Source organism: Convolutriloba macropyga, chromosome 4 (assembly GCF_964194025.1).
Source record: "Convolutriloba macropyga chromosome 4, txConMacr16.3, whole genome shotgun sequence".
Taxonomy (NCBI): domain Eukaryota; kingdom Metazoa; phylum Xenacoelomorpha; order Acoela; family Convolutidae; genus Convolutriloba; species Convolutriloba macropyga.
Window position 1 is genome coordinate 36,827,056 of NC_134471.1, and position 14,591 is coordinate 36,841,646.

At 37.8% G+C, this 14,591-nt stretch overlaps 1 protein-coding gene and 1 long non-coding RNA gene across 3 annotated transcripts in view; one reads left to right on the plus strand and one right to left on the minus strand.

Annotated features, from left to right (window-relative positions):
* Nucleotides 1–550: 550 nt before the first annotated feature.
* Nucleotides 551–14,591, plus strand: part of LOC142338414 (uncharacterized) — a 57,385-nt gene continuing 43,344 nt past the window's right edge. The window contains exons 1-3 of one of the 2 annotated variants that reach the window (XM_075388173.1): nt 551–647; nt 1,302–1,343; nt 1,482–1,631. In XM_075388173.1, coding sequence (XP_075244288.1) covers nt 626–647; nt 1,302–1,343; nt 1,482–1,631 — 214 coding nt within the window. In that variant the 5' untranslated portion in view covers nt 551–625. Of the gene's footprint in view, nt 648–669; nt 1,046–1,301; nt 1,344–1,481; nt 1,632–14,591 lie in introns of those variants that run through there. The other variant, XM_075388172.1, reaches the window with a different exon arrangement.
* Nucleotides 1,354–3,167, minus strand: LOC142338416 (uncharacterized). The gene is made up of 3 exons (XR_012758974.1): nt 2,277–3,167; nt 1,879–1,961; nt 1,354–1,712 (listed from the first exon to the last, which is right to left on the minus strand). It is a non-coding gene; the product is annotated as an uncharacterized LOC142338416 (long non-coding RNA).

Genomic DNA, 14,591 nt, shown 5'->3' on the forward strand with positions numbered 1-14,591 from the left:
GTTAAAAAAGTGTTCCGAGTTCCTTAACTGCATTTCGCTCTCAATAGCCCACAGCTATCACCTTAGTGTCAACCTGCAAATTCATATTACCACAGGCTTTCGACAATTGTACTTTCTTTTTCCTTTTTATACAATGTCAAATAAAAGCAACAAAATGCTATTCCATTAGAACCACACCAAATATATTGAGCAAGAATTCGCTCAGCAAGAATAGTCTTATTGGTACTTATAACCTTTAGGCATCAAGCATTTTCATCACAAAATTTCGAAATTGAACTAATGCAAACTGGACAAATGTTACAGTGTAAGGCTCTCGCACATTCACAAGGCTGGCTCACATTTTCACTACCAACCATCTTAGCGGCTTTTTGATAACTTTTCGAAGCATCTAGATTATCATTGCTTTTTTCAAAAACAAACTAAAACAACCACAGTAGTCTTTTCTATTGTCTTTTTAAAACATTCACCTTTTTACCGTGTGCAGATATTTGAAACCGTGTTGTTAAACAGATAACATTTTTATATTTAGCTCTCAAAATGTGGTCACAGTTCAAAGCAAACAGCTGGCAAGGTGTGCTTTCTAGATTTTAACATGAGAAAATTATAACTCTTACTTTAACACTACATGTACAGAACAACAATCAAAGGTAAAATACTGCATTTAGCTCTGACAACACATTATGCTATCACTGTATTCGAAGTTATAGAAAAAAAAACATTGAGTCCATACAGATAAATTTAAGTTATAACAGTTCAATTATCCATGAACGGTAATTTCAACTTTCATAATACAACCGTTCGAGTAAAAATCTTCGATCAATTAAAAACTACTGAAATGTGTTATTTTACTTTTTGATAATAAATTAAGAAAATGGTTTTTTCTCTTTGGCTATCGATCTCATTTGATTTAACTAGTTAATACTAACAATACCAATTACACAGCTGACTAATATGAGTGTTGATGCCCCGTGGTACAATGAGCATTATGGTCATTACAGACCTCGAAATGTGCTCAAAGATGTCGCTTTTCGTCAATTCTATAAACGTAAGTAAGGAGATTCAACACTAAGCATAGAAACAGTCCTGAATATGGAAAATTTCAACTGTTGTATTTCAATGCGTCAGACCATTGATGTCTTTGCTCACATCTGACTGAATTTTTTTGAGATTATGAGGCAATGTTGTCCAGATTAATTACGCAAAAAGGGATAGTCAGGTATAACGCAGGTTACCGTCTTAATGATTTTGAACAGATGGAAACTTGAACAGAATCCAAAATTTTCTCAATTATCATGTTTCAGCTACGTCTATGGAACTCAAAAACGGAAACACTTGGAGAAAAAGTAAGGATACTAATTTTGAAATATTGAAATTAAACTACTATTACTTAACAGAAAACCAGTAACTAACACTATCCGCATTCTCATCTGCATTTCACTAAGTTCTCTACGTGATTATTAACTCATTCAAGTCCATTTCAGTATCTGATTTCTGGAGTGCTGAGTTCCTGACTCTTTACTCGAATGGAACTCTTGCATTCTTCAACGAACCCTATGGAACGTGCAATGCAATCATCAACACAAGAAGCAACATCCTTGACATACACCAGGGCGCTTCAATCCCAGTTCCCGGTAAGATAGTTATCAGTCCACAGTTTCGTAACACGGTTTCAAACTGTCATCTTTATCAATGATCACTGCTGGATAAAAACCCTGAAACATCATCAACTTTGCGTCATCGAAGCAAAAGGCTTGTTATAAAATGCAAAAGCTTGATAAATATATTATCACACGTCAAATCTAACCATAAATGCCAACTAAATTAAAACACTAGTAAAAAACGTAATCAATTTAATTACTTTTTCTCGCAGCTACGTACCTTTCCCCCCTCTTCATCAACCGGCACGTCGCCCGAGTCCTTCCTCTAACTCACATTTGTTGCTGCTTTTGGGTTCACCTCATCTATTACCACGGATATGGAAAAATTAATAACAAATAAGTAGCTCGAGAAAAGGAACAACGATTAACTATTGAAGAATAATTTGCAATAGTTCGTCAAATTTCTTATTATTGCAAGTGCGTGATGATCGAAATTTTTCTCAGGTTTCAGGTTTGCCGTCTGTTAGTGTTGTACAAATTCTTTTCAAATTACTAGCAATTTATTGTTTCGTTCCAAAGAACTATTGCAATTTAATTATGGGCACCAATGAATTATCGCAATTTATTAACTGCGAACAATTTAATTTCATAAAACATTTCCATATCCCGGTCTATTACCAAACAGTTATTAATTTTCAGCAATCCAAATCCCAAACTCCTCCAAAATATCCTCTAAGCCTCTCTAAAGATGGGCTAGGATACTTCGGGGGAGTTCGGGATGAAGCTCTTTGTTCCAACCAACAAATAATGCCACCTACACAGCAAACACAGACGCACCAACACAAAGGCTCAATAAATGTCACTCAACAGACAGATACCACCAATTTCCACATGACCAGTCGTGAACCATTGCACTAAATCATACACACCCGTAACATCTGCAACCTCTACTGCCCAGGCAAAGGTTCTAATGACCAATTCCACATTTTCACCATTTCAACATGATCATCCGTAAACCATTGCCCTAAACCATATATCCCCGATATTTTTGTCACTTCGGAAACCCCATACCACCGGTTTCTTTCCCTTCTCAAATCTTGCGCCGACTGATTGGAACTGTCATAAGCTCATCATCCTTATACCTGAAAAAAAATCAGATCTACAAAAAAGAACAGGCTTCCCTTGGAATTGGCGTCTTACGGTACATCCCATAATTTCGATAATAAGCATAAGTAAGCAACAATTTGAATCCTGATGAGTACGAGAAATGCTACACTTTAGTTTTTACTATTGATATTTTTTCCTTTTTTAATAATTATAAAGGAGTATGATCCAGCCAGTGGCCGGTCAATTGGCCGACATACAAATTAGCGGACACGCCTTTTAGCCGACACTTAAGCAAATATAACTACGCGAAAACCACAGTTCATGATAGTTACCCGCGCACTAAGCGGGTTAAGTAGCGTTGCTTAGTGCTTAGCTTTAAAACAAACAAAATTTAGCCATACCTCAGCCGCCCGTGGGACTTGATATGAATCTATCACAACTCAACAAATAATCACAACCCAAAATAAGTAAGTCAAAACTTCTAACAACACTATTTGAGAAATTTGGGAACGTAATCAATATCCTAGGCAATGGGTAGGGAATATTGTCAAGGATACAATTAACCAGCTGCGAATGAAAGAACAAAGAAAATGATATAACGCAGGTGTAGCCTAAAACAACAGAAAAATACTGAGAAACAACAATTTGTATTACAGTACAGAGGCAAAATCTCTAATGAATTTGTAAAGAAGCTGAACAAAATTCATCCTGTACAGACAATTTTCACCACTCGGAAACTTAAGAGCTGTTTACCTAGCCTTAAGTCTAGCTTTGATAAAGACCTCAAATCCGACGTGGTTTATGAACTAACTTGTAATGGATGCAAATCCATCTAAGTAGGGCAAACATGCCGACATATTACCACAAGGTTTGCAGAGCACGCCAAGCCGGATTCACCGATGGAAATACATGCAATTGAGTGTAACGGTGATAAAACAGATTTCGAGTGGAAGATTTTAGACCAGTGCGGCAACCAATCTAAGTTAATGACACAAGAGGCGTTCTATATATGAACACTGAAATCCGCCATCAACAATCGCGACGACAACCGAACACGAGAATTGACACTGAAAGCGTAGTTTGGAGATGAATTCCAACCTGAAAGAATAACACTATGAAACAAATTTCAATTTTACAATTGAACAAAACCAAAGTGAGTTTAAGGTAATTTATGTAGTTTTTTTAATAAGAAACATGTTCATATGCATCTGCTACATCAAATGGAAAATAAATACTTACTCAGATGTAAAATTTTGTGGATACGACTGTAGATATGTAAAAATTCATTTTAAATTTCCTTGAATGAGTGATTTTAGTGATTTGTATTTTATTTTCTGGCTTTTCATTTTAGCATTTTTTATTGTTTTATAACCTGACCATGAACTCAGAGTTCAAAAACGTTCAAATGAAAGTTTTAAATTGACAGTCCTTTTTCAAATATTAACTATTTGAATTATACTTTTCTAATTTCTGTCATTTTCTCATTTTCCTGATTAAATATGTCGGCCACTTGGCGTGTCTTCTCATTTGTGTGTCGGCTAATGCTCCTAGCCCCAGAAGGGACGAAAGAGTGAGCCTAAAAAAGAAACATAACCGACTAACGTCGGGCGAATTGCTCTCAAACGACCGGCGAGCGGTTGGCTTGGTCAGTAGCTAGCCACGGGGGGGGGGGGGTGCACCGGGGGCTGATGGGGGCAGCACTGGGTGGGGGGGCAAAAGCAGGGTGGGGGTGGAGCCAATAGTGGGGGTGGGGGGTCAACAAAGGGGGGTGTCAACCTCTAAGAACCGCCCCTCACACCATAAGTATAAGTATAAGTCTCCAAGACAGTTTGAGCAGAAACAGACCTGAAAGGCTCTAAGAGCACATAATGCCCGCTGGGCGCTACCTGTTTATCCCGTTTTTGAGGACGAAAAGTCAAAAGCGTCAGACGAAAAATTGGTCAAGCGAAAAATCGCATAAAAAAAAGACCGACAGGACTAATATAATTGCTACAAACTTCGTTTGAGAGCAATTAAACATTGTTGGTGCGTTGCCTCGCGCAGTCCCTAAATGAGTTTCATTTATTGTCAGTCATTGAACAAAATTTGTTGTAGAGGTTGTTTTGTGATTGGCACACGGTCTCTGATAACTGCCGAACAGAAATTGCTGCGCTAACAATTCTGTGTGAGCTTTAACAGGCAGCTTTTCACCCTCCTTATGTGAGTCACTGATGTCAGACATATTTGCACAGCAAGCAATGTTGAGAGAAAACAAAAATTACTCAAAAGCATTCACCATCAGACGGTCCACTCTCAGTGGAACAAAGACAGAAAGCAATTAGGCACACCTTAACCAAAGTTAGCATAAGAAAAACAAACACTGCCATGAATTCCACGTATCCCATTGGGACAACTGAGAACTGCAAACATCCCCTTGCTGAACTCACACTTTGTAACAAAATTGATAACCTTTGTCCCAAATGTTAAGTAGCATCATATGTATATCACATTTTGAACTGCAGTAAGAACACCACGGACCAAAAAAGTTATTGACTTGTGGTTGAGACAAGTAAAGTTAGCTAAATAGCCGGACTAAATACCATCAGTCCAAAACAACCACGTTTGACAGGAAAATCCGTCTTACTTGGGATACCCCTTAAAAAATTAGTATACAATGCTTATAAATTACGAGCCAAAATAGCAATTCAAAAGTTTACTGATGCATAAGAGAACTAAATGAGTTGGTTAACAGGAGTAACTCGGTTTTCATCACAAGAAGGAAAGCATCATATATAGTGATTGGATTCATCTCGAACTGTTTGTCTTTGCGATCTTTCATCTTTTCTTTTTGAATTAATAACGAGTAAAGTAGTATATTGTTCTCTTTTCATGAACAAAATTGATACGTACCTTCTCTTTGGAAAAAAATGAGGCTTATAGCACTTTAGAAATCCCCAAACCAAAAAGCAAAAGTGTACACTGCATGGACAATACGACAGCCCGTTCTCCCAATATTGAGGATGCGCTTACTGCCTCCTAACACGTGTCCCGCAAGTCACCGACCATGGTGTTGATACGAAAAAGTCACCGCAACACACGAAAGCTGTTGATAGGCAGTCATTTTACTAATTAATCTAAATTATCAAACTAAGGCATAAAAAGAACCAGTTTGAAACGGCAAGAAGCAAAAAAACCATCCAAATTAAAAGCAACTTACATCTCTGTCGACAAATTCAACAAAACCATAAACAGACCATTCATCGGGCTGTCTGAATTTTCTGCAAAAGCACAGAGTTTTTAATTTATAGCAACATGCTAAGCTATAGGAGCCAAATCGCAGCACTGAATTAACGCTACACTAATCATACATGAAACATTCCCTCCCAAACAACACCACTACATGCATTATCAACCTCGGAAAATATTTATCCACGGAAGCCTCCGAGGCAGATAATTGCTCTTCGTAAAAATGCGAAAGTTTACTTATTCTGAATGTGTTTTTGTTTCAGACTATTTCTCCCCTTTTCTTACTTTAAAGTGCGTGTTTCAGAAAACCTTGTCTCCCATGCTTCAAAAACTGCCGTGGAACAGAACTACTTTTTTCTAATCCCAAACTAGTTGACATTGACATACCTTCATCATTTTGGCAGTCTACAATATTTTTTTAAGTGATATTCTTTCAAGGGGATTAGTTTTCACGTCGAACAAAGTTAGGGTAACCACTAATAGCCAATTACATTTGATTCCAAGTAAAGATGAACAGCACTTTTAATCTCCAACAAACGTTTTTTGAGGAGGTACTACTTTTTCAATAAGGGGTTGAAAATGGAGAACGGTTTACGACAAGAAGGCTTGGAAGACACATAGAGATCAACAGTGAACAATCATTGCAAGAACGGAAAGTAGAGCAATTTAACAGAACTTTCTTTACAAGCTGCGATAACTCATAGCGCCAGGTGTTGGCCTCTACGGAAAAATGTTTTGATTTAGGAAGTATTGAGTTGAGCACTCATGAAGTGGGAAGTTTGAATAAATTCCGATCTAGTAGATGCAAGAAAACGGACAAACAGTTATTCGTGGTGTCTCCACACAGACGCTGAATTTCGTGCGGTTCTTCTAGAGGGATAGCGAATTGCATCCTCTAAGAAAAATTTCAAACCTTTGATGGAGTCTGTAGGATGCAGAATTTTTTCGGGTCTTTTGTAGAACGCTCCGGGAAAAAATTAGAAGCAGTAAACTTTCATCCTAAACCAACTTACAGCGCAGGCCAATATCTTGAGCCTTGCCATTCGTTACAACGTTATGGATTACACAATTAGTTTTGTTGTTGAATATTGTGTCTGAGAGAATAAAAAGATCTGAAACGGAGACAAATAAAAGGGTAACCAATGAGCTCAAAGCACAGCGATGGATAGTTTAGGCATAAATTTATCTTTAAGGCTGACTGAGATTCAGGTAATCTAATTTGAAACATCATATTAGCTGGAAGCATGTGATAATCTTCAGAAGCAAATGAAACTAAAGACAAAGCAATCAGGCTGATTCAGGTCAGTATTGCGCGGAATGAGGAAAGAGAGCGCAAGATTTCAGTTAATACTGATTAACCCCAATTGTTGTTGTTGTTGGGGATTTACAGTTTTCACTGAGGGGATTTTCGTCCCAGTCGTCGTCTTAGAAAATTGTCCTATTATTTCTGCAGATCTGACAGTCACAGCATAGATGCCAGCTACAGATGTTATTTTCGTCGAATCGCTCGTTTACAAACTTCCACATGAAATTTAAAACTCGATTTTTAAGGCCTTTTTTCGTATTAAATTCAATGTATTTTTCTATTCGATTTGCTAGTCTGCATGTACGGAAAAAGAAATCATTTCTAGCCTTTTCAGTTCTGGTTTTCGGGAGCTTGAATACTTCATTTGTTCTCCCTTTTTCTGAATTTTGTTTCAGCAGTGGTAGAAAGCTATCGTCTTCTGTCAATTTCGATAAAAGTAGAATGTCATTTAGTTGCATGAACATTGGTAGTGGTAGTATGTTAAGAAGTCTCAGTTGATTTGGATACGGCATGACTTTTTGTGCAAGGATCCATTTGACTACTTTCTTTTGAAATCTTTCAAGCTGTTGTAGCTCACCTCGGTTCGGATTTGGGCATGCATAGCCATGTAAGAGTACTGGCAAAATTAGTGACTTGTAGAGTCCGAGCTTGATCTCTTGTCTTACTTGAAGAGCTATGTTTCGTCGAAGTAGGTAGAGTACTTTGTTCGCTTTTTTCAGTCGTTCTTCGATGTGTGTCCTCCACGTCAGGTTATGGGAAACATAGATGCCAAGATCTTTGATGACTTTGGATGACCCTAGTTTAGTGCCCATAAGCTCGTAATTTTGTGTTTGACCTCTTATGCTCAGCTTTGCACATTTGTCCATGGCTAAATTCATTTTTTTTTCGTTTACCCACTGTTCAATACCATTGAGATGGTTTTGAACTTGCCAAAACGTTTTCTTCACTGCAAGAATTTTTAGGTCATCCGCGAACATAAATGGATCAGAGAAAACTAACACATCAGGTAGGTCATTGATGAATATGCAAAACAGGAGGTGTCCGAGAAGAGAACATTGGGGTACCCCACTTGTTACATCTAAAGTTTCCGATCTTGTGTTGTCTACCCGAACGAATTGTTTCCTATTGTCTAAGTAGTCAATGATAATTTCTAATAGGCAACCTCTCACTCCAATATTTGCAACTTTTTGTACAAGCTCAAAATGCGACACTTTGTCGAAAGCTTTGGAGAAATCTGTGTAGAATGCTACAATTTCGGTGCTTGATTCGTTATCGAGTGCGTCGTGAATTGATTTCCAGAAGGATAGCATATTTTTATTACCTAAGCGTTTTTTAACAAATCCATGTTGGTGTTCTGTTAGGAATTTTTCGAAGTGAGCGTATAAAGTTGAACGAAAGCATTTCTCAAAAACTTTACTGTCAATGTCTAAAAGAGAGACTGGTTGGTAATTTTTTACTTTCCGTCTGTCATCTTTTTTGTAGATTGGTGTCACAACTTCAATTTTCCAGGAGTTTGGGATTTTTCTCAGTCGTTTTATATGCTTGAAAAGTGCATTTAAATTCTTACTTGTTTCGCGTGCTGTACGTTGGAAAAATGCAGGCGGTATGCCATTTGGGCCTCGCGACTTTGTGGCATCTAGCGAAAAAAGTATTTCGTAGATTGCTTTATTTGAGATTTTGAAGTTTGTAATTTCAGGATTTCTCACATTTACATCTTGTAAACTGAAAGGAATTTTGGGCGAGAACACTGAGTGAAAGAACTCGTTCATCATGTTGACTTGCTCTTGCTTTTTTGTGCTCTGTTGACTTTCCTTGATTAGTAATTTTGGAAGGCTGGGTGATTTTTTCAGGCTTTTCAAGTGTTTGAAGATTGTACCGGTATTTCTTGCACGCATGATTTTCTCCTGATATTCAATCCTGTCCAGTTCCGATGATTCTATCAATTGGTTTTCAAGTTTAAGAACTTCTTGTTTTCGATAACTAGTGGATTTTTCGGATGAGAGTCGTTTTTGGGTTTGTAGTCTCTTCATGTTGTAAGAAGTGAAACTTGAAATCCAGGGATTTAGACTTTGTCGGTGTCTAGTTCTTTTGGGGACGTGGACCTCGAATATTTGATCCATGTACTGGTAAAATTCTTCGCACATGTTGTTTATGTTAGTGAAGCAAACTGGTTTGAAGGGTTCAGTACTTAAAATATTATTTATGCTTTCGTAGTCAGCGTTTCCGAAACGTCTAAAATTTCCAAGAGTTTCTTTGGCGTCTTGGCGTGGACATTATAGTGTTAACTGGATTGATTTATGATCCGAGCAGTCGTAAATTGAGGAAAATTTCTCGTCGAGATGTGCCACCAAATTACAATTTTCGTAAAAAGCTACATCTAGAGTGATCTGCCCACAGGATGGGAAGTTTATGATTTTTCTGTATAGGGATTCCTCAAACAATTCAATTACTTCGTTTTCTTCTTCATTTGTACTTGCTAGAGTTTTCCAGTTAACATCAGGACAGTTTAAATCCCCACATAAAATGGTCGTTCTTGATTTAGAAATGATTTAAAGGAGTTTTTGGAAATCGTCAACCTCGTAACGGTACGGGCTAGTTCTTGGGGGGTTGTAAAAGGCACAAATAAAAATTTCGTTCTCGGCTAATTGTATTTTGCAGACAAGACTAGAATCCGGTTGCTCAGAAATGACTCTTTCGGAGATGAAGGAGTTCTTTACTGCTATGCGGGCGCCTCCGTGGGTATTTTTGTCTTGATCCATTTGACTGTCCTGTCGGTAGATGCAATAGTCATTTAGAAAGAGTTCAGATGATGGAATGTTATCATTGAGACAATTTTCACAGAGACATATAACGTTGTAGTCTGAGTTTATTACAGCATTTGCAAACTTAATTCTCCTCTCTACGTTCACAAGGCTCCTTACGTTTAGTTGCAGAATGTTAACAAAACCTAGTCAGTTTAACTTGGTTTCTACAGAGGCAATCTCCGCTTTCGCAACGTCGTTGAATAGTTCTAAATTTCGAATTTTGAGTTTATCTCGAGGAACTCCGTCTGTCAACAGTTCTCTTCTCTTTTTCAGAATCAGGTTTTCTTTGAGGGCATCTTCTTTGCTGAGAGCTGGTAGCAAGTAAATATTTCTCTATGCTAATTCCTCTTGATGTTCAATACTTTTGGCTAAGGCTAGCCTGGCTTCATGTTCGTGAGCGACCGTTACTAAAAGAGTTCTTGGTTTCTTCCGTTCTCTTTTGAATTCACCTAGTCGTTTGAGTTCCTTCACTTCAGGCCTAACACCTATTTCACTCAGTATTTCATTTACTTCGTCAGTTGTGGGGACAAGATTTTCAGCTTTTGTTTTGTTATGATCTTCAGGGATCCCTTGTATTCTGAAACTTTGTTTGATGTTGTCGACGCCTTTCTCTTTCTTAATTAATGTTCCAAGTTTCCTATCTGTCTCCTGTGTGGATTCCAAGAGACCACGGCAGCATACGTTTTATCAACTTTTTCGAAAAGTTGTTTTGATGGCGGTTTCCATCTTTTTGTCTACAAGCTCAGTCAATCTCTTTTCCATGTTTTTGAGTTGACTGCTAAAGTCCAAATTTTCTATCTTCTCGGTCATGTTCGCCATTGTTCTGCATCTTATGAATTTATCTCGCTCGTTTTTGTCAACGCATTCATTGCAGAGAAGCATAATGTTGTTTCCAAGATCTATTATCCCGTTGAGGGAGGCCGAGGAAAGTCCAGTGCAAATTGTCGTCATGTGTCTATGACAGTTGCAGGCAACGCATGTATATGTTTTCTCTTGTGCCTGTATTGGCTTGTTACAGGACTTACAATTTTTTCCCATTTGTTTCATAAGCTCTGATTAATTCCAATTGAACTTAATCAGCAGGAGTTTCACAGAACTTACTACGTTGACTTAAAATTTTGATCAAGACCAATTGAACTTAATCAACAGGAATTTCACAAAATAATTTGATGAAGGCTTAAATTTTTGATCGATTCCAACTGAACTGAATCAATAAGAATTTCACAAAAATTTTGAATAGAAATTGCGATAGGGCTTAACAAAAGCTAAACGATTTTGCTTAAATTGACGACTGGGACTGAAAACTGGTTTTGATCAATTCCAACTGAACTCAATCAATAGGAATTTACAAAACCAACCTAGTGCTAGACTTACTCAAATTTTGGCTGCGTTTCGTTTTTTTGCTTTTTCTTTCGTTGCTGTTGAGACGGGCTGTGTTTCATTTTGATAATCGCTTTTAGATTGTCGCCGTGATTTCGTACAATAGTTAGGGTTTTGATTTCGAGGTGTGGTGCAAGATGTAGTTGGCTGTAGCTGCGAACAAGTTTTTTGTCCTTTTGCTTTCGCCTCGAAAGAAGGTCCTTTACGATGTGTGGAACAGGTATTCCCGTTCCCTTCAGCTCTTTGTAAACGTCTGGTGCTCCTTCTCTTACGCAGTAAACTATTCCAACTACTTTATGCTTGATATTCTTGATTTCGTTCACAAGTTGTTCTGGGGTAAATGGCTTTCTGGGGTCTTTGAGGGGGCTTGTCACAGAGTTATTGATTAGATCATGCCAAATAATCAACTGCTCGTTTTTTTCGGTATCAATCGAAGTCGTTTTTGAATAATTTTAGACTTATCTTGAGCTCCTCGGTGAAGATTGTATCCTGGCTTCGTGATCACTTGTCTGGATAATCGCTTCTTGATATTTGTCCACCTCTCCAAGGAATGGTGAAGAGAACTTGCTCCAATAACAATTACCATTTACAAACAAGGGCCACCTCGGCTGCCCTGAACAAACATTATAACCTGAAACTATTTAATAAGTTTATCACAACAATTAGGCCAATCTCTTAGAAGTACAAAAATTCTTCACTGATGGGACTTTTAACATGCACTATTTGAGAGGTGTTGAAAGTTGAGACCATGGAGCACTATTTTTTCATATGGATTGTTACCATAATGTCGAGAAACAAAAAATCATCATTGAATTGTTTTTTTGAAAAGGTTGTAATTATAAAAATTGCGGCAAACGAATCAAATCAACTCTTTGTGCCACTTGCGTTATATTACTAGGTGTACTTTAGCCCCCATAACAGCTAGCAAGAGCAGAAAATTTGTCGTTTCTAAGCATCTGATTTTTAAAAAGTGATTATAGCGAATTAACAATCTAAAGAGATTTTACAGTAATTCATTCAAACTTCCATGCTCGTTTGAAATATATCTAGCCTGTTACAGTTGGCAAATAGTTTTTTGCAACTGAGAAAATTGCTGCTTCTTGCTAACATCCATTCTAATTGCAGGACAATTAACTTTTGCAATATCACAATGCTCGGTCAAATCTGAAAATCTTAATAAGTTGGGACCAAAAATTTGTACAACTCCCCCATTCTGTAAACACGATATAAAGCAACCAAACTGGAAACACCAGCATCCTAAGTTACCCGTTTTTTTCTGTATATCAGCAATGGTAGTACCAGCTTCAACAAGCGGGTAGCAATTGTCAATTATGAGGGGTAGAGTGATAGTTTTGTTTGAGGTAATTTACGAAACCGATGAAATTGAGCCTCCTTAAACCCTTGCAATCATAGTTTGTATGTAAGCAATGGGCCATTTCCTGATTAGGCAATAAGCAAACTGTACCCCAAACCCTTCTATGTAATCAAAAACCCCGGAACTACAATTTGTTCGGGTTATTAATTATTTTACTCCAAGAGTTTCGGCCACCCTGATTTTTAATGAGAACGTAAGGGCATGCAACAGGTTACGGTATAGAGCCAACAGTTTTTACGTCAGTCAACCAAAAGACGCATAGGATTAGAGAGAGATGAAATCTGTGTGCAGTAATGATGGTTGCTTTGTATGAGCAAATAATTTGTACGCATGGCTCAATATAAAGGCGGCTTACAGCATCAGCCCAGCGCAGAAGTTTCTAACCGTGAGCGGGATTCTATCTGATTATTTGGCATAGTTTGCGGGTATTGAAAAGCGGTTAAAAGCGTCGGTGCTTTTTTGGCGGAGTGATTAAGCGAGAGGCTCTGAATAGTTGTTGTTTTAGAATTAGAGTTATTGGGCATAGTTTGGCGGTGCGATTGCGTGCGAGCCTTTGAATAGTCGTTTTTATAAAATTTATGTTATTTGGCAAGGCTGGCCTGATTGATCGAGACAGAACTTCAGAGTTTTTGTTGTGAATTGACTGTGGTCCAACAATTGGTTATTAGCTGAGGAATATTTCCAGCTGTATCAGTTGTGTTCAAGTGGTAGAGATAATTTCTACAATTAGGGAGCTGACTTCAGTCTGGTCTGGTTAGTTATTCTTTTTTCTCAGCTCGATGGTTCTTGAATTAAAAACAATGAAATTTATAGTCAATTTTGTTATTTTGTTAAAGCATGTTATCTGATGCCCATTGAAATGTTATACTTAGATATTAGGTGTTAATTTAATTGCTTTGCCTTCAACATTTGTTACCAGCCAAGAGCACAGTATGGAAATTGTATTCTAATCAAGAAAACAAAAAGCTAACTAATCCTTTTGGAATTTGGATATGTGGGCGCTATTCATTCCCCTTGATTGGCCACGTAATCAAAATTTGGAATCTTATTCTATATGATTAAATCACTGTGGACCACAAATGAATTGGAACTCAGCCCAGAAATGTGTAAAGCAGAGTTAAATTTCTTAAGCCTTATCTTTGTATGAGGATGATTAGAAGACCAATAGTATAGCGCACAAAAACCATTGAGGGCTTAGAGTCAATTTAATTTAAATCTAATAAACTATTCGATCCTACCCAGGTTGAGTTGCCATCCATGAGTGACCTCTGGTCATACCAAAACCAACGAACACGGTCTGTTCCCAGACCAAAATTGCAGGGTCTGGGATTTGGTTCGAGCGCCCAATAGTATCATCAGAGGTCACTTCGATCTGGGGATAGTACCATCAGAGGTCACTTCGGTCTCGGGACGGTGTTATCAGAGGTCACATCAGGACGGGAATAGTCTGATCAGAGGCGGATTCAAGCGCACATTAGTCTGATTAGAGACCATTTCGAGCGAAATTTTTTGAATTTTTTCTACCGAGAGATCTTGGGTCTGCCAAGAGGCAGCAAAAGGCAGCATTCTGATTACAGACACATTTGTAGTCTGATGGCTTTGATCTGAACCAAAAGAGTCCAGCTGAGAGAAAATGCCAGTCCCCTGAAGGGAATTTTCGATTAACTGTAGAACACAACGTTTTATAGGGAAAACCTTCTAAATTCATCCTCTGAGTTCAAAATATGCACTTATGGTATACTAAATAACTTTTTGTCAGCAGTTAGGTTTTCTTTTCTTTAGCAAAAAAAAAATTT